The sequence below is a fragment of the Eublepharis macularius genome, chromosome 9 (genome assembly GCF_028583425.1).
Source record: "Eublepharis macularius isolate TG4126 chromosome 9, MPM_Emac_v1.0, whole genome shotgun sequence".
NCBI lineage: Eukaryota > Metazoa > Chordata > Lepidosauria > Squamata > Eublepharidae > Eublepharis > Eublepharis macularius.
In genome coordinates, this window is record NC_072798.1 from 57,173,898 (window position 1) to 57,195,258 (window position 21,361).

Sequence of the window (21,361 nt, forward strand, 5' to 3'; positions counted from 1 at the left end):
ATGTGTTTACTTGAAATACAGTATATAAAGGCCAAGCATAATTATTAATATTCCTTTTCTTCTAGAGCGATTATTTAAAGATCTTAATGACATCTTTCTTATATGATCCATTGTTGGAAGTGCTGTCCAATGCTGTCAGGGCTCAGGCATGCCATGAGGAGGGTGGGGGTGGTTGAATATGCTGTAATGGGGTCTGCTGGTTTCTTACCATATGTCTATTTTATGTCCTTTCAGAAATATTTTGTAACTCATGGGATTGTATAAAAGTTGGATTGTGTGGGTGCAAAGGAGTTATATGTTTCTGTGTTATAAGCATGTATTGTTCCAGAACAATAAAGCTGTGGTCCTGAATGTTCATATGTATTATAGTTGGTGTGACTCTCATGTAAGCAGAGGCTGCCACCCAGTCTTTTTTATACCACCCTATTATAGGCTGTCCATGGTATATGCCTATACTGATGGACATTTCACTAGATAGAAATAAAGAGGATCTAACTGTAAGCCTGTACTGGAAAAAGGGTTTGGGACCTAGGTCTGATTCATAGACTGCAGATACATATATAGACCAGACTAGCAGATAGGACTAGCAGATAACTGAGCTGTACCTAGGGTTGTATTAATTTGCATGTTTAGCAAAGGCTCATGGGGCATGAGTTTAAAAAAAGAAGTCACCATGACTAGAAGAGGTGGTATAATACAGGACAAGGCTAGCTGAAAAGACTAGCGAGAGAGAGGAGTGCTGAAGCTACTGCTCTGTGGAAGGCAAAGCTTGTTTCCAAGCTTTGGAGCTAAGAAAGTCAGAGAGCTGAAACTGCTAGCTGGGAAGAGTTGAACCCTTCTCCCTGGGAGACCAGCAGTAGCTGAGAAGAGCTGAAGAAGCAAGGAAGAGCAAAGAGCAGGAATCGCTGGCAGCTGAACTTGTTCGTTATTTGAGACCAGCACCCTAGTACAGAGCTGCCCCAATTCATCTTGCTAGGAGAAAAGGGGAACTGCTCCTAGGGCAACAAGCAAGCTCCAGGATTCATACAGCATCTTCACAAAAAGAGTCCTGCTGTTGCAAGGCTTTCTGGATATTGGGACGCTGTTCCAGGCATAGCCTCTGACCAAACTCACAGGTGTGGGGTTGGTCAGGCTGCACCTGGAGTACTGTGTGCAGTTTTGGAGGCCTCATTACAAAAAGGATGTGGACAAAATTGAGGGTGTAGAAGAGAGCAACAAGAATGATCAGGGGTCTGGAGACTGAGCCCTACAAGGAAAGGCTGAGGGCCTTGGGAATGTTTAGTTTGGAGAAAAGGAGATTGAGGGGGGACATGATTGCTCTCTTTAAATATTTGAAAGGCTGTCATTTGGAGGAGGACAAGGAACTGTTCCAGTTGTCAGCAGAGGATAAGACTTGAAGCAACGGGCTTAAATTACATGCAGAAAGGTACCGGCTGGATATTAGGAAAAACTTTTTCACGATCAGAGTAGTTCAAAGGTGAAATCAGCTGCCTAGGGAGGTGGTGAGCTCCCCTTCACTGGCAGTTTTCAAGAGGCTGGATGAATCTTTGTCAGGGATGCTTTAGGCTCATCCTGCATTGGGCAGGGGGTTGGACTAGAAGGTCTGTATGGCCCCTTCCACCTCTGTGATTCTGTGATTCTGAAATGTCTGCGCACTCTACAAAGAGGATTATGAGTAAGACTTTGCTCTGGGGTCACTGGTTACTGATCCAGTATTGATAACTTTGGGAATGTTTTCATAGTTGTGTTCTGTTATACTTAAATAACCTGGATTTATATTTTGAATCTGTAAACATATCTCTAGACATTGAACCTGGCCCTTGGGACTCTAGGGGGTTACATAACTATTTAAATAAAGCTAACAACAGCCAATTCTGAGAAGAAGGGTAAAAGCAAAGATGCACAGGAAACAAACTAACAGAAAATTCTAGCCAGTTTCAGCCAGTTTACTGTACAGTTCTGTGCTCTTTGACCTGCTCGGCTCTGCCCTTTATCCTAATCAAGAGCATTCCAGGGCTTCTCTGATGCCCACCCCCCTCACCAGCTGTTTTATCTTCCTAGTCTGCCCCTAGTGACATCCACACATTGAACTCCTGCTGGATCTGTACAGAATCCCCATCTCCTGGTATTAATCACAGGACAAGCAAGGGAAGTGCAATTTCTCCAGTGTGAAACAGCAGTATGGGTTCTCTGGTGTTACAATGTTTTGCAGTTTCATTCTGTGCTGAACTTCTGCTTTTGGTCTAAAGAGCTGAAATTCAGGAATGGGAAAGCCCCATGCCGATACTCCCACTTTAGGGGAGAGAAAAAAGTTTTATACAAAGGGGGGGAAATCCCCGTATCTGTCTTTGAATTTTCTCATGTGTGTGGAACAAACCCAGTAAGGTTGTGCTGATTCCAAAGAAAATTTGCCTAGTGAAGTTTTTATTGTACTGAAGCTTCAATCCCGAAGGACACTTATTTGGAAATATTAAGCATTGAAAACAGTCTGTTTGAAATCAGAGTTTGTATCTGTGCAAAGAGTTCCAAGCAAGAAAGATGGTATTATTTATTATTATGCATATTTTATTGTATAATAACTTTTAACAGTTTTCATCATCAATATATCTAATTCTCAACATGGCAAAATCTGTGGATGCTTAAATCTGTAGCCATGAAAAGACAAGAGAGATCTTTCTACAAACCTGAGGAAAGCCCCAGGTTTGCAGAAAAAATGATGTAAGCTGCTTTGGGCCCCCCCTTGTGGAGAAGTAAATATAGCCTAAATACAGCTAAAGATGGGTGTGTGTGGCAGATAACAGGGCCCAGGCATGGGTTGGTTGGTTGATTGGTGGAGGGAGGTTGGTTGATTGGTGGAAGGAGGGAAGAAGGAAAGAAAGAAAGTAAAGGGGGTTGTCATAAGAAGAAAAAAGGAAATAGTGTTTGGAGGGGAACACAGGGAAAAGTGAGGTGCCCCTGGAAGTCCTTGTGGGTTTCCCGTTGAGCAACTGGGCCTGGCCCAGTGGCCAACACTATGCAGAGTTTTCCCAGGGAGCCACTGTTGGGGGAGAGATGGTGGGAAAGCTGAAGATAGGGGCAGGGGTCAGTTAAAGGTTGGCTGGCTGGTGGGTGGGAAGCCAAGAAGGAAGCAGGAAAGGGGAAAGCCTAATAGGGGCTTTCAGGGAAAGGCAGTTCTGGGGGAGAGGAAAATGAGGTGCCCCCTGCAATTGTTTGTGTGCCTCTGGCTTGTCTTATTTAATCTTACCCAACTCTGAATCAGGCTCTGGTTTCTTGCTTTCTTCATTTACAGAAAGTGAATTGAGGACAGATTTTTCTCAGAGCCATGCCACAGTCCTGTGCAGTTGTTTGTTTAAACCCACTGGCTTATGTGCACTTGTTGGATTGTGTCCAATCTGTACATGTGTGCAGTATGATTTCAAACATATCCCAAATGTAATCAAAACACCAAAGTCTAGCCTGTGGAATGTTTCTTCTTAGATCTTTCTTAAAATTAACTTATAACATGTGCTTTCCGTATTCTGTTTCCTCTCTATGTGTATTGTCCATGAGTACAGTAAATTTTTAACTTCTGAAATTGTGCATCCGTTTTTCCTGACTATTTGGGAGTATGATTCACAATAAATGGAAATGTTGCATTTATAGTCTTTTTCTGCCATCTTGTGACAAATATGTCCCACTACAACTTAAAGCTCAGTTCTAAAATGGTCTTTAAAGATTGCAATCCTAATAACACTTCCCTGGAAGTAAACCCCATTGAGTAAGAATGGGGCTTACTTTCAAGTAGTCTTGCTCAGGATTGCTCTCAAAATGTTCATTATTGTCAGTGCCCCCTAAGGAGAGTTACTCCTTTTTAAGCCCAGCGTAGTTATAATGTGATGCATTATTTTTGAGGCAAACTACATGTTACAGTGACCACGGGTCCTACTCCTGGATGGTAATGCCATTTTAGAGGTGAATTTAGCCCCCTGCACTTTTTCAATTGCCAAAATAGTCATAGGTTCAGCACTTCAGCATAGGTTCAGCATTGTGGGGGTGGGGGACAAGAGTGCATGATCTCCATGCTGTGGGTCTGATCAGTACTGGGACCCCGCTGCAATTTTTAAACAGCTAGATTCACCTCTAAATTGTGAGAAGCCAGTGTTGGACCCGTGGCTGTCATAATGGGTAGTTTGACTCTTGCTTGGTCCGAATAAGAGGTATTATATGGATTTTAGTTCTGCTTAGTATGACACTGCATACCATGCAGAGATTGCTGATAAGTTATAGGAAACAACATTGCTATTAAAAAGGGAATGATACAGAATTTTTAGAAGTGTATTGGTTCTTACAGCTTATGAAGGATACCAACATACAGCAGCCAATTGCACTTGCTGGATCAGCACCAGAGTACAGAAACTGTTACTGAAAAGGTGGGTTCTTTTTCTCTCCATAACACTCCTAGACTCAGAGTGGAAACCAGGGCCAAATCCACACTTCCCTACCTTCTGCTTTTCGTGTGCATTAATCACGCTGGATTCTATCCCGCAATGTCCCTGTCTGTGTTCACATCCCTTCTCTTACTGCTGCTGCCTTGTGCTATACTTCATCCACATCCCTGGTAGAATCGCACAATACGTGGCAGGTTTAGATCCGATGTCGCCGATGACGCCATCATGTTCATTTTTTTTCATTTTTTCATCAGATTTCCACTATAGCATTTTTTTGCTAAATTGCTATGGCGAGGCCACACCCCTAGGATGCCTGTGATTGCTTAATGTTATTCTATGCCTTCTTCTTTGAAATCCATTGGACCATTATTTTGGCGGGCTAATTTGAACTGATATTTAAGGTGGGGGTGATCCAAACTCTCCAAACGGGCAAACTAATTATTTGATGCTTGAATGTAATGTTAGAATGACGGATTTCTGCTATAACGGTAATTTCAACAGTTTAAAAAAAATAATTTTAACAGCCACTGATATTTCCAACTGTTTGGCATCCTAAAAATGACACGGAAATGGAAATGACGCCACCCCTTGATGTCTCCGCGGGGATTTTGGAGCACCCCGATTAAGATTTGTGGCCAGGATTGTGCAACAATACTGGGAATGTACCCTTTAAAAAAAAATAAAATAAAAGAAGGGAAAGGGCGGGCGGGCAGGCATGCTGTAGAGAGAGTGGAAAAGCTTGATTATTGCATGGCAAAGAGGGATGGTGTTCCGGAAAGGCTGCAGACATGGAAGTGGGGTGGTTTGAAGGGGGCAGTCTCCTTGTGAAACGCTTCTATTTGTCCACATCCACAGTGAGAACTGCACAAGAGAAGCGTTCGAACGCATGACAAATTCATCTGAGGTGCAACGTGAAAGATGCGAGAGAATGGCGGGATTGAGGTAAGAGTATGTGAACAGTCCTCTGAGAAGTGAATAATGGGTGGGGGAAAAGTGGAAAACTTGAGACGTGTAGATTTGGCCCAGCTGTGCAGACTTGAGAGCTAGTGCTGTTTCAGCAATGATCTTTAGTTGGGGACTGGTTGGATAGAGCAAATGGTTCACAGTCACTTTGAGGATTCACTGGATGCATTAGAACAGTTTGTCTGGTATCCAAAGTCAAAGCATCCAGACATACCCCTACATTTCTATGAATGTACTAGGACTGTTTTTGCCCTTTTAGTAATATGGCTTATTGAGAAACCTGAAAATAGGGAAAAGGCAAGGATTAACCAGTCTTAATGTAGAGTGGAACATAGAAAAGCTCTGATACCATGAAAATATTGCCACCAAAAAATCGCACTTGATCCCAGGTTTCATAGTGACTTGGAGAAAAGTCATAAAAACAGGTGGAAACCCCCTCCTCCCAATTTCCATACATTTTCTATCAAGGATTTAGATTCCTTGTTTGTTTTTAAATTTAAAAAAAACCCTGGGTAAGAACATGAAGCAAAATCCATTTTCTGTTTTGTAGAAGTAGGTCAAATAAGTCATGCTAAATCTTCACAGTTCTGCATGGCTTTTAAATTAGCTCTCTGGAGCTTATTTGCAGCTCAGGGTCCCTAACTGGTGACAGGTGAGCTTCACCGTGACACAGGCTTTAGAATCTCATGAAGTCCATTTCCTTTCAAGCTGTCTCCTGCTTTCTCTCCGGCACCTGCTTTTATGATTGGGCCTTGCTATTACTTTAACCTGCTGTATTGGCCTATGCCAGGTGGCTAGATATAGGTATGTGTTTAATTTGATGTGTTTAATTATTTCCACATCTTTATTCCTCTCAGCATTCCAGTCATTCAGATACTGAAACTGTTTGTATGGTCTTATGCCTCTTGGTTACGCCCTACTGTATAAAGGGAGGTATTTTGTTTCTGCCAAAATGATCTTTTGGGGAAAATTCCCCTACTCGGATTGATGAGCCTCTATGGACACCTGGGAGAAATCTGAAACTCTTGTTTATTAGAACTAGCAGAGCTCACTGAAGACTCAACAGATTGTTATCATAGCTCCAAATAAGACAACTGTATATACTTCCCCTAGACTTAAGACTCATTTAACACTGCTGTCTGAATGCTACTGCTGACACCCTTTACTCGTTACTGCTGAAATTGCCTTGAGAAATGTGGACATTTGCATATGTACTTTATTTCTAGCTTTCTTACTGGTATCACTTTATCGTAGAATGTCTCATATCATTTACAGCAATCTTCCAACAGTGTTGCGGCATTTGGGTACATATATATATATATATATATATATATATATATATATATATATATATATACTATACTATACTATACTATACTATACTATACTATACTATACTATACTATACTATACTATACACACATTGCCTGCTCAAGGACTGTAAACGGAGCTTGAGGATGTTGAGAGGAAAGAGCTAAATATGAGTCTTGTAGTTAAATACATTAGAACTGTTTCCATACGGGAGGTGTCTGTGATGGTGTCTATGCCCTGGCTGCTAGGAAAATAAAGGCAAATGTGGCAACCAGGAGAGTAAACATCTGATATAGATTGTCTTATAAGCTGCTAGAAATTATTTGGTTTTAATGTTGTTAACTTTTACATTTTAGGAAAAATGCATTTTATAGTAATTTTATTTATATGTATGTAATTATATCTGTATTCTTGCATTTTTTTGCTTTTTGATGGTTTTGAATTGTGAGGGCCTATGGCCATATACAATAAATTCAAGTAAGTAGAAGTAAGTAACATAATTGAGATTTGGAGATGATTGGGGTGGTGGGCAAGCAGGCCAGCAGGAGGGGTGTGTGATGCCTATGGAGAAGATCCTGAGTGAGGAAAAGTGTTTTCTTTTCCAGTCCTAAGTGCCAGAGTCCACTTAGCCAGCACCTATATCCCCTTGTTTCCAACAGGATGGCACCTTTTGCTTTAGCCGCTAGGAAACTTAGAGCAAATGTGGTTCTTAAGACAGCAGCCAGATGAAATGAAATGTAATCTTTGTGTCTGAATGTGAATTTTTAGAGATGGATGTAATTTTAGAAAATTGAAAATTTTAGAGCTGTAAATATGTTTTTAACTTGTGAAGGCCTATGGCCACATACAATAAATTCATCTGTCTCTGTCTACCTACCTTTTAATACTTTTTTTTATTTTGTGACGTGCTGGTGTTTGGGACTAGCACAGAGTTGAATTTTTTAAAAAACCACCATGCTTGAGCAGTGCAGCTAATGAAGAACACAATACTCGAATCCTTGGCCGAATCCACACGTCTCAAGTTTTCCGCTTTTCCCCCACCCATTATTCGCTTCTCAGAGGACTGTTCACATACTCTTACCTCAGTCCCGCCATCCTCTTGCATCTTTTGCATTGAGCCTCTGACGAATTTGTCATGCGTTCAAACGCTTCTCTTGCGCGGTTCTCACCATGGATGTGGACAAATAGAAGCGTTTCACAAGGAGATCGCCCCCTTCAAACCACCCCACTTCCATGTTTGCAGCCTTTCTGGAACACCATCCCTCTTTGCTGTTCAATTATCAAGCTTTTCCACTCTCTCCACAGCATGCCTGCCCGCCCGCCCTTTCCCTTCTTCTTCTTCTTCTTCTTTTAAAAAGGGGACTTTCCTAGTATTGTTGCACAATCCCGGCCATAAATCTTAATCGGGGTGCTCCAAAATCCCCGCGGAGACATCAAGGGGTGGTGTCATTTCCATTTTTGTGTCATTTTCAGGATGCTGAACAGTCGGAAATATCAGTGGCTGTTAAAATTATTTTTTTTAAACTGTTGAAATTACCGTTATAGCAGAAATCCGTCATTCTAACATTACATTCAAGCGTCAAATAATTAGTCTGCCCGTTTGGAGAGTTTGGATCACCCCCACCTTAAATATCAGTTCAAATTAGCCCGTCAGAATAATGGTCCAATGGATTTCAAAGAAGAAGGCATAGAATAACATTAACCAATCACAGGCATCATAGGGATGTGGCCTCGCCATAGCAATTTAGCAAAAAAATGCTATAGCGGAAATCTGATGAAAAAATGAAAAAAAAATGAACGTGATGTAGTCATCAGCGACGTTGGATCTAAACCTGCCCCGTATTGTGCGATTCTACCAGGGATGTGAACGAAGTATAGTGCGAGGCAGCGGCAGTAAGAGAAGGGATGTGAACACAGACGGGGACATTGCGGGATAGAATCCAGCGCGATTAATGCACATGAAAAGCAGAAGGTAGGGAAGTGTGGATTCGGCCCTTCTGTCAACACTCTCCACATTTGACTTCCTTCATTGAATTAATCCTTCCCCATATTTGGGGAACCTGTCTGCTCTGGAAAAGGCAATGGGGTTAGTTCAAGCACCATGGTAAGTGTAGTTTTTTCCTTTGGTTATGCTAATGGAAGTAAGCCAGGAGTCCCAGAATCACCCAGTTTTCACTGGTTAAAGAGAACACCCATATTTGATATTTTCCAGACTACTCTATATCACTGTTTAGTGTTGTTAAGAAACTAATTTGCCCAACTCATTTCTTGGCTTATTCACATGCTTTGGTTCAGGCTTCTGGCCCACTCAGGACGGTGAACAAGTTAGTGTTATTATTATTCCCACAATATAGCTGGGGAACTGAGGCTGAGAGGAGTCACTTACGCAAGGCTACCTACTGAGCTCATGGCAGTAGTGGAATTCAAACAAGTAGAACATTTTTCTCTATGTGACAAGCTGAGGAGAAGACTGTTTTTTTGTTCATTTCACATTTCAAAATACAATTCAATTCAAATACCTTTAATGGCATACAATTTCAAAATACATGTGACTTCATCCGTACACGGATGTGGATTTGCATGCATGGTATTTTTATGATCAATTCATCTTTCATGAAGAGGGAGATTTGATTTAGATCTCTAAGAAATGATAAATTGAGTTATTTATATACTATGAGCATAGCTGAAAAATTAAGAACAAGGTGAGTCGTTAAACAAACACATACAGGCCAAGACTTGTCTGAATATATCCTTGCTGAACCAGACTGCTTTTACCCTTTGTATCATATTACAGTGGCACAACAACATGCAGAAATCCACAGATGAGGAAATCTACACTATCATATGGTTAAAAAAACCTCAAAGATAAATTAATGAAAAATCAAAGAGAATTCCTCTTTTGAAAGAGGAAAAGAGAGTAAGAGAAACCAATTGCTATATCTGAAAAAGAAAATTTTGGAAAAAGAAATTCTATGTCCTTGTAACAGCCCTAATTGACAGTGTCTTATTCAACCTGTGTGAAAGCAGCCTTAGTGTTAGATGTGTTTTTTAATTTTCATACAACAGTGAGTGGCCAACAGTGACTCACTAAGCTGCACTCTCCTTGTTTCAAAAATAGTTTCAAGCATATGGTTCAATTAAAAGCATCTGCCTCTAGTAGAAGAAGCTTGTTAACAATACTGGTATCATCTTTATTATATATCTTTTGCTAGGTAGAGGGGAAGTTACATTTGTTCCTCAGCCCCATCATTACTTATAAGATTGGAAAGGTTGCCAAGAAGAGGAAAAGAATTTCCTATTATGTAAATCACAAGTAATGAAGTGTTGTTTAGAAGAATGTTTTCCAGTCAGTCTTGGAAATTGTGATTTGTCACCTACATCAGGTCATATGACAGCATAGTTCCCTATTTAGAATGAAAGAAAATAAATGTATTATTCCTTTACTCGTGGGAGAGGCCATTTTCACACATTGTTAATGTCGTGCAACATGGCACAATGCTCACAGAATGCTAGTGTCTTTATGGCACGATTTCTGATGTCATTGCACCATGAAAACGGAATCATGACATGGTGACATGAGAAATCACGCTATGAAGGCACCACTGTTCCGTGAGTGTTGGGTGATGTTGCATGATGTTAATGATGTGTGAAAATGGCTGGATTCAAGGTGCTTGTCTCAAATCTTGCCACCTGGTATCTTTCATATGGGTTCAAATTTCTTTGAGCACTTTGTCTTTGATGAGAACCCTGTGTGTATACATATGCACATATTCAACTAAAAGGCAATATGTTTTAATAAGTATGTTTCCACATTCATACACAGTGAAAGGAAATTTCTTTTGCGCATTTTGTAGGTGGCTCTTCAGGTAGCACACCTGCACACATTACTAGATTTTCTTTTTTTTTTTCCTCCCCACTAAGTGGAGCTGCAGACAAAGATTTCTGTGTGAGCAAAAGATTAAGGTGACAATACGGTTTAAATCTGCCAGAGACTCTGTTTTTCAATGGAACGCAAAGGAGGGATCAAATCAGTTCTGCTTTATGACATTCTGGGTACAGACATCAGATCTCTGATCTAAGTCAGCATGAGTAAGCGAAGGAGTTCATGTAAATACTCATGAGTCATCGTGTTAATCTGGACTGAAACTTTTCTGTCACAGCTGTCCAAATAATATCTCCCAAGAAAGTAGCTGATTAGAAGAAAGTTTCCCTTGATCATTATATCGAATGATCAAAGCAGGTACAATTTTATCTCCAAAGAATTAGTGTACATCAAAATGATGTTACAAGTATCCTTCTTTTAGATACATTAATACAGTCTTTCCCCCCCTGTCAGTGCACGTAAACCAAACATTTTCTGGGGAGGACTATCCGTCTTCATTATTCAATGTACTACAAAACATTGCTTCAGCAGGCATAATGCACACTTTTTTCAGTTTAGGAAGATAGGCTTTATACATGTGGTGATATACAACCCTGCTTTTTATTTATTAGAACATTTATATGCTGACTTTCTGTTTAAGAATAAATGCTCCAGGTAGCTTATAATATTAAAGCCTATACATATAGTTAAAACGATAATGGTGATTAAAATCTTAAAAGAAGGGACCTAATTTAACTAAAAGAAGCCTTTCAGTAGAAAAAAGTTTTCTGCTGAAGCGGGATAACCTGTAAAGGACCCATCCAAAGAGTGCTCATGTGTGTGCCTGCATGCAAAGAACAGGGCCATTTTCATATGGGTTATGTGCAGGGCTTTTTTTCTGGCAAAAGAGGTGGTAGAACTCAGTGGGTTGCCCTCGGAGAAAATCATCACATGGCTGGTGGCCCTGCCCCCTGATCTCAAGACAGAGGGGAGTTTAGATTGCCCTCCGCGCCGCTTAGCGGCGCGGAGGGCCATCTGAGCTCCCCTCTGTCTGGAGATCAGGAGGCGGGGCCACCAGCCATGTGACCATTTTCAAGAGGTTCCGGAACTCCGTTCCCCTGCGTTCCTGCTGAAAAAAAGCCCTGGTTATGTGTCCCAGGTTCAAGGCTGCTGGGAAGTGGATTTTCTTCCTTGCTTGCCCACACCATTGTAGTACATGCGTGTACCTCCTGAAGTTTTCTGACTTTTGTCAGATCTTTCTCAAAACTGCTTTGCTGTGATGTATTGGGAAAGATTGCAGTAAAGTCTACATGGCTACCACATGGGTGAGAGGGAAAATTTGGACTTCCCATTCACATGGCAGTCATATTCTCCAATCCTGTACTTGCAGCAGCCATTTCCTCCCCTCATCATTGGGGGGATTTTCTGGTTTTGTGGTTGGCAACTAAATATCATTATATTAATATAATATTATACCAATCAGTGTCTCAGGTTGTCCACATTCTTAGCTTTCATTTTTAAAAAAGAAAGAAGAAAGACATCCCAAGAATGAATTTCTGAACTTTAGCCATTTTTAGCCAAAATTAGTAGATTTCCTCTATCTTCATAACCTTTCCTCCACTCTTTTTACAAGCCTTTATTGTGACATTGAAATCTTTCACTCCCTCTATACCTCTTCCAGCGTCACTGCTGGTTTTTTCGGTTTTCAGCTCTAGACTATTTTTGAGACCTTTGGGGAAAATCTCTCAGAATCCCCTTAATTCTACTCATTACAATACAAATACTGCTGATTGATTGATTGGTATCTGTCACTCACATATTTATCACACCTCTCTCTCTCTCTCTCTCTCTCTCTCTCTCTCTCTCTCTCTCTCTCTCTCTCTCTCTTACTTTCTTGAATTTTAAGCTAAAAAGCCAGACACTAGAATAATGGGATGGCCAAAGATCACCAACTTTCAGTCATAAAATCTGGAACAATAGCTTACTAATGAATGGGGGTATTTGGTTCAGAATCTGGTTAGTAAATATTCAGTGACATCCTTACTTAAAGGGATTTCAAAGGTATACAAGAGATGAAGATGATTCCTAGAGTTGGTGTGGATTGTGGAGATAAAGTGGAATTATTTAGCCAGATGGATGGCTTGACTAGAAGGACAACTTTATAAAAGACAGAATTGGTCAATGGGAACGGAGAGATCAAATTGAAGGGGTGAAGCTGTGTTTGCTTCATACCATTTATTCCATCCTAAACTGTGGTTTAACATCCTCAGAAAAAAGGATTAGTTGGTGCAGACAGGGTTTTTTTAAATCAAGAAAATATTTCTTTGAAGTCTGAGCAGCTTCTCTGCATGATTCAACACTTTTGCTTGCCTAAGTTCCTTGTATTTAATTTGATATGGTGGTTCAGGAGTCTGTCTTTTTGAACAGGGGCTGATTATCTTCGTGGTAGCTGAGCACTGAGGACTATTGCAGAGAAAAAGGTTTTAGGATTGCAGAAGTTAGTCTACTACTTAAACGTTTATTAAAAATGCATTTCTAAATTTATGGAGCTGCTTTCTTGTTTGAGCTCCACAGCCTGTGATTACATGTAACAGCTAGAAAGGAAATGGAAAGACGATAATACTCATGTACTATATAAATCCATGAAATTTCCTCCAGAACCCTCATAAATCTAATGAGATTCCTTGAAGAAAAGAAAAATGGTTTGTAAGCATGCCAAAAGCCAAATTAAGTGAGATATTCATCATATCTCTCTTTAGCAGCCACTGGACCCCTAAATTGGCATGGGATGACAGCACAGGGGAGAGAAGGATTAACCTATTACATTTTCATGATATAAATTGATCTCCTGGAGATTTTATTACCAGGGAAAATGTTTATGTATATGTACCTAAATGTTTTCTCTGTTAGGGCAATCCGCACCAATGGGATAAGGATAGAGGATGATTTTCCTCAAAGAAACAACACAGAAATGGTTTGATTTCCCCTTGACCAATAATATAACAGTTACTAATGATAGAAATGTTCCATTGTGCCTTAACTGGGTTACCTTGAGCTAGTCATTTAGCCATTCTATCCTGGTTGTTGAGCAAATAAAATGGATGAGAGTGGAAAGAAGATGACACCACACACTCACCTTGGAGAAAGTGTGGGGTAAAAAAATAATCATAGGTTATTTATTGATTTCAATGATTGACAGTTTCAGAGATGAAAATCTCCTGGAATGAGATGCGGTTTAAACCGTCTAATATGTGTTTTAAAACACCATGCTACCCTCTGATATAATCATACAGAAAAACAACTTGTCTGTAAAACCAGAGGAGCAAACCTACAGAAACTGAACAAACTTCCGTATCTTAGAGCAGAACCAAAAGTGACAAAAGGCACAGATTGGACACTTGTCAGCTTCCCTCAAGTTTTGATGGGAAATGTAGGCAGCTTGGCGGAATGTTGGACAAGTGACAGTTGAAAAGTCCATTGGACAGCAGTCGAAAAGCCAAGCTATGAGGATGCCTACATTTCCCATCAAAACTTGAGGGAAGCAGACAAGTGTCCAATCTGTGCCTTTTGTCACTTGTGGTTCTGCTCTTAGTCACATACTTTGGTGTGTGTGTGCATGTATGTGTGTGTGTGCACACACACACAGAATTAATCAGTACTGGAGCTTAACAAGACAGTTTGCTTAGTTTATAAAATGGGAACATGACTAATATTTAGCATATAGGTACATGCCAACTGTTGTTAGCAAAGATTTACCATTTTCACCATAATGTTTCACATCAGATTTTGTGGTTTGTATGACAACCCTTCAGATCCTTTTTGTTTCTGTGTTAAAGCAAAAGCCGTCTGTTGTTTGTGCTGCTAAATGTCACAGATTAAAATACTTAACAGTTTCTGCATACCTTTCTGAAAAACTAAGAATGAATCAGCCACCTCTTTATCAAAGCATTCTTCTATCATAAAATGGATAAAGTCTGGAGGTGCTGGGACTGGCATCTTTTGACAGGGGCACATGATTCTCTGCCACCCAATCTCAGACACTTTGTGACTGAAAGCCTAAGAAAGGCTAGAAAGGACTTTTTTCTCCAGAACAAATGTTACCACGTCTTCTTTCTTTGCATTCCCCTACAGAGAGTATGGCTTAGCTTTCTTGAATGAGGTATTTAGACTTGTTGCTCCTCTTGCAGGACATCTGCTTACTGCTTACTGGTTGAACTATTTTTCCTTTTGTTCCCTTTTCATTGTTTGTAATTTAATTCCATTGTGTGTGACTTCTGTGTGACAAACATGATATACAACCCAACTACACATACAACCACCCCCCCTGCCCTCACTAAAGAGAATACAGCACTGCAGTGGAGCTGTGTCTGTCCTCCTGGGCTACTGAATGTGGGGGATGTCATCTAGAATTGCATTTTCTTTCACTACCACTGATTGAAGTCAGATTTGATTGGATCCCTGTGTCTAATAAGTTTCAAACTTTGGAAAGAAAAACCTGAAATAGTCAAGGCATCAACAGGAAATAAAACATTTTTATTGAATATCTGTGTATTATGTATGTTTTATTTTAACAACACCTGGAAAACTCTACCGTGGGATTCACTACACAAAAGTGAAACAAAATATAAACCACCTCATCAAAACTGAATTTAAAATACAGCTAAACTTGTCAGCTCGCGGGCCACGAGCAATATGGCAGGATAGAACACCCCGAACGTTTCTACAAGTTACAGAGAAAACCCACACATAGAAACACTCAAGCAGGCAGTAAATATACACAAAGGCAACTAGGATCTTTCTACAGCATCAGATTCTAATACTTTACACAGCTTTGTCAGAAAGGTACATGTGGCTTCTTTGAGGATGAAAATGTCATCTTGGTCAAATAGCAGGTCTGCTCTCTGCTGAGAACGATAGTACATTACCAACCATTTCTGTGGTGACATTCAGTCTGGCAGTGTAGCAAAAAATGCAATAAGAACACCTCAACACAATGAATCAGTTCTGGCAGTTTGAGCCCGTAAATTTCAACATTTTTTAAAAATCCCTGCTATGATGAACAACATAAAGTAAGTTACAGTGGAGCAAAAGCTCTCTCTTCTTATTTGCAGCACAATTCTTTGCCAACTTATTCCAGTTCATTTCAATGGGTCCAGACTCCAGACTGGAGTAACTTAGCATAGGATTGCATTGTTAGCTTTTGTCTTTGGTGGGATTTGGTCCTTTAGAGTTTAAGATTATAAAAATATTCCTGTTGAAATTTTCCTATGTACATCTCATCTTATCTGACTTGACTGTGCCTTTTTCTGTTTTATACAGAAAATCTAAAGGTTCAGAGTGATAGATGTTGCTATCGCTTATTCTCTGTTTTCTGGGAAGCTATGTAGAATGGGAATTATGCTGTCACAAACTCCATTTGTGGCGTGTGAATTAAATTATCTCATTCTTAAGTGTATGTTTTGGTCCCACAGCCCTGAGGAAGGGGGATTTTATCATTCAAATGATGTTAGTGATATCTTTCAGGTTTTTAAAAAAATGCATCAAGAGTTATGTCCTCAGGAAAATCTCACACTTTCCACCCAAGAGTGCTTTTTAAAAATGCTTTCCTGTATATTTTTTTTAGTATTGAGTGATACAGAGAGAGAGAGAAGTACTTCAAAAATATTTAAATGTATTCACAGTCTGGCAAATAAATAAATAAATAAATAAATAAATAAACAAATAGAGAGTTGTTTCCAAAGAAGAGTCCAGAATTAAAAAGTAATGCCCGCAACATGACCCAATGAAATGGTGTCATTGAAGATCTACCATCTAAAATGAGGGAGGATGGAATAGAGGGAGACTATGTGGAATATTGCACAGTGTTGACAAAATGCTGTGTGGTCAATCCAGTCTGTATGATGCCCTTGTCCTGTGCATAGCTCTTCAGTTCTGAATTGGTCCGTAGTTATGAGAACTGTTTGTGCTATGCACTCCTTCGGCAGTGCAGTAGAAGGGAATGGCAGTATTTTTTACAATATCACTACAGAATAAATTGATTGCTATCCACTGAGAGAACTACAGTTTCTAAGCACACACGGCAGTCACAGTGATACACAGAGCAGTCTTTTAAGACGCTTATGGAATGACTAATAGCTTCATAATAGTGCCATTTACTACATAATAACATTGAAAACATTTAAAAACTCCTCCTGAAATGAGCATCTAGTGTACATAAGAGGTTGCTTCAGTTTGCTAGAACTTGTTCTTTGTTTTGTTTCACTTTTTTTAAAGGACAAATTAAAACTTATTAAGTATAAATAGTATATAAAAGGTCACTAGCTGTAATCTTTTGGCTTGCTTTGAAGTGCATTCAGAAATATGGCTAAATTTTTGTAATCTTTTGATGGGAGTTCACAATACTGTCTTGTCACCATGAAACTACTTTTGTATAATAAACACACACTGCTGTGATTTTTTTTAAAAAATATTCTGCATTCCTTCTCATCTGGCTTAGTATAATAAAATATTTTGTTACAAAGTCTAATGTGCAAACTCATTAGAATCAGAGAACGTGAAATCACAAATGGGATTCACAGTATGCAAATTTTGTATAAACATGATAACGGAGAGCTACTGGGTTTTAGGTATGCGATTGCCATGGTTAGGTGTAGGGGTTTACTACTACTGCATTTCCCATCACCACCATGGTTAACATCCCCCTCCCCCCCAAATTTGTATGTTCCATGTGAAATCATTCAAGCTCCTTTTCCCTGAAAGGAATTGTACCCTCGATTTCTAAGTGTAAAGCCATGATTTCAGTTTGTTTGTATATAAATATATATATACAGGAAAAAAATGGTCTACTGGCTTTTGGCTACGCTTCCTTGAGGCCAGCTATGGAGCTGCTCAGATCATGCTAAGTTGCCCACGAGAAAAGTCTACTAATGGGATTTGCCCCTTCAAGGAGCACTGTGTGAGCATATCTCGATATTTTAATGGTTCACTTGAACGCTCAGATTTAAGTTGTCCTTTAAGATGTCAGTGTAACACTACTAGTGCCTTACAAGTTGGAATTTTTGCTGGAATGCAGACGATACGATAATTACCCTATAATATATTATCAGCTCTCCTATATCTCAGTCAATTTACATAATTTAAAATAGAACATCTTATTAAAAACATCTAGATATACACAGATTAGGAAACGCTTACAACATACAAATAAACAGACTAGAAATAAATTTTGAGCATACTGGTATGTACAACTGTGTGATACAATAAATAATTTCTGTCATGCTCTATCTACACATATTGCTTAAAAGAAGAGTAGATCTGAGGGCAATAGTGATGGAGGGCCACACAGGGCTTTCTACATTTAAAATTGTGCAAATTAAAATGAGATTTGAAGTACCACTGATCAGTGTTAGGGATGCATGGCTGGAAAGAAAAGGACCCATATTACTGAGGTATTTACAGATACTGGCTAAAGAGCACTATATGGGTAAATGCAGAAAGGCTTTTTCTCTCATTTCATTTTCCATCTACTTCTTGACTGCAAGCATAGCGTCTACCTCTTCTTCTTGCTGTAAGGTGTGCCATTGTGCAATAGGTCGTCTTGGGTTGGCCAACATATCTGACCAATGTCGCAGCTCTGCACCAGTGCTGTTGTAGCCCACAAACACTTTGCCAATGGCATCGTTCTTGCCAATCTTGTCATAGTCCAAAACAGTCACAACAACTTGCACTTTCTGAAACAAGATGAGAAAAGATCAAATAAAGAGATGAAACAAGTAAACTTCATGCATGAGACCTTGAAATGGCCATGATGATCACGGGAGCTACAGCAAGTCAAGTGATAAACTGGAGAATTGGGTCTCTCATTTACGTTTTTTAAAAATGTGATCCCATGCCTAGACCAATACATGGAACTGTACTCTCTTCATACAGTGTCTTGCCTTTCACTAAAGGTACCTGAGTGCAGAATGCCTCAGTAGACTTCTTGCTCTCTAGAACCTGATCTGATTGCAAGAGCATAGCTTTTTGGAAAGGTGACTAATGCCCTAGGACTCATCACATGCTAGGGACAGTATTAGCACAAGTTCATGTTGAAGACAAGATTTAAATTTAACCATTACATCTAATGGTTTACCAATACCGGAAAATAAGAAAGAACAAAGAATAAGTTGCTCATAGAGAAATTGGTTTTTTTCATAGTCCCAATTATACAATGAATTATAGAGTTTAGTTTCCTGTGCATAAACTAGTGGTTCATCAAATTCCTTAGAAAAATGCCTAAATTCGTAAGTAAAAAAAAAGCATATTTCTAGCTCTCAAGGCAATGACTAGGCTTGTGAGAAGGTAGGGGGATCTACTACCCATTTCTTTCTTCCCTATTCATAATGCCTGGATCCTCTGCAGCTAGCTCTGTTTCCTTTCATGTTTTGACTCAGAGCTAAACCACACAAGATGAATTACATGAGGACACTCAAGTGAAGGAAGTCACAATGTTAGCTAGGAAGTGCAGTTTGAATTTCATGTCTCTACAGAGTGGGCAAAGATCGCTCTTCAGAGGGTTTGTTAATTTCCTCTTCCCAAAGGCTCTGTCAATTATTAACACACCCTCTGAGAAGCAATCTAACCGGCACTGTAAAGAGAGGTGAAATTCAAACTATGCTTCCTGGCTAACATTGCGTCTCCTTTCACTTGAACATCCTCGTGTAATTCGTCTCATGTAGTATAGCTCTCAGGTATTCCTTCATACCAAGCCTGGTGTTTGCAGGACAATAACCCAAAATTCTATTCCGATCAAGAACTCCTCTTACCATGCAGATGCACATCAAGAATATAATGTCATTTCCAGCCCTGTTAGCATCCCCATCAGAGTAACAACATAACCCTGAATTTCAGTTTCCTGTCGCTGTCAATTTCAGCTTGCTGCATTGTATTGAAGCAGTGACTCTGAGATTTATAAATCTTAGTATGTCCCCCAGTATTGGAGTATTGTATTTTATTGTATTATTTTTGCATTTATTATACAATAAATTAGAAAAAACGAATAAATTATCTAATTTATTATCTAAACCATTCTAAATACATTCAAAGTTGCCATCTAAATACATTCAAAGTTGCAAAACAGAATTATTCAAAAAGGCTTTTTACTCAGATAGGAGGGCTGTATTGTAGGGAGGGGTCTCAAATGCTTCGCTAATGAGTTAGGGACCTTAGACTTCTCACTATGTTGCCTTACATATTATCTGTTGCTTTAAATATGTGCTCCTATGTACTACCTGTGCTTCATGTTGTCCAGTGTCAGTCCTAGAAGTGATTATGATCTGTTTCAGAATTTCTTCAACTGTGTATTGGATCCTTGCTAATAATACGTCTTTGCAAACTTGTATCTGTTTACCCTATGTTATTGTTTATGGAAATGTCCTTGACTGTGTATGGAAATGACCTTGATACTGTATAGAAATGTCCTTGATAGTGATTGTACTAATCTCACACTATGTAATCTGCCTTTAATCTCAGTGAGAAAGGTGGACGATACACGACATAAATAAAACAAACAAGTAATAAAATAAATAAACCCCTTCTCTCAGTCCCTTTCATAATGTCACCTCAAATACCATCCATCACTTTACCCCCAGTTTCCTGGGGGCAAAGCATAGATGACTGGGGAAGGCAATGGCAAACCACCCTGTAAAAAGTTTGCCAAGAAAATGTGATATGACATCCCCCCCATGGGTCAGCAATGACTCAGTGCTTGCACAGGGGACTACCTTTACCTTATCATCCATGAGATTGCACCTGAGCATATACAGACTTTGTATCTCTTACCTTGGTTTTGGAAGGTGCATGTGTAGTCAACTCTATTCTTAATAACACTACCAAGATGTTACACTAGGTATGAGTTGATGTATCTACCTGAAGAACATTAGTAAGGCTGCTTCAATTCTAGTACTGCATTGAGTCTTATAAAGTTCTGTTCTAGCTGAACCCTGCTTTGAGATGTGAAAACTGAAATATTTAAGCCTTCTCTCTTTTAGATTATCTATTCTCAAAGATATTTAGTTTATATTTATAAAAACAGATGTAGCTGTATAGCTTGATGAAAGAAGCACACCCACTACTTCTCTGTCCTTAATATGCAATGAGAGAAATTAAATAATTAATGCAAAAAAAGGTAAAGGTCAAGACTAATTTCCTTATGACTGCAGACCCACAGTCAATAAATCTGTTTCCCTATCAGTGTGTTTCCCATTTAGAATACAATGCTGCAGAATATAAAATGTCACTTATCTATTTTTTGCTGAAAAATTGATGCTTCCTAACTATTGTATATTTTACTGTTTCCCTCTTCAAGTATTCATGCTCATTTATGAAGGGCTGGATTGGTGCATAGGTACTAATGAAGGTGTGCACACCTGCACACCTGATAATTAGCATAGTTCCTGTTAAATATGTATGAGAGCTGAGCAATGGTGTTCCAAGGTGAGGCAGGACAGCAGTGTTTGATGTTACCTGGATTTGCTCGAATGGTACTTCAAAGCTGAAAGATTCATTGTAATAGGGATTAAGAGTATTCTTCTTAATTGTTGTCTTCTTTTTCTTCAGCCGTTTGCCATTCTGCATCAGGTGAATTTTCACATAGGGATCTGAGCAATGACAATAAAGAAAATATATAGTTAGGAAATGGTGTTCTGGGTAATGCTGTGCATACCCTAATGAGGATAATCCTTGAGACAAAGAGGAAGGGGAAAAATAACATTTTCTCTCAAAGAATACTGCACCTACATTGTTAACAAAGTCTATATTT

General features: G+C 39.4%; 1 protein-coding gene across 1 annotated transcript in view; it reads right to left on the reverse strand.

The window, feature by feature from the left end:
* Window positions 1-18,086: 18,086 nt before the first annotated feature.
* SYT1 (synaptotagmin 1) overlaps window positions 18,087-21,361 on the reverse strand; it is a 200,512-nt gene continuing 197,237 nt past the window's right edge. Inside the window, exons 7-8 of the mRNA XM_054988878.1 lie at window positions 21,067-21,200; window positions 18,087-18,293 (exon numbers count right to left, since the gene is read on the reverse strand). Coding sequence (XP_054844853.1) covers window positions 18,087-18,293; window positions 21,067-21,200 — 341 coding nt within the window. The remainder of the gene's footprint in view (window positions 18,294-21,066; window positions 21,201-21,361) is intronic.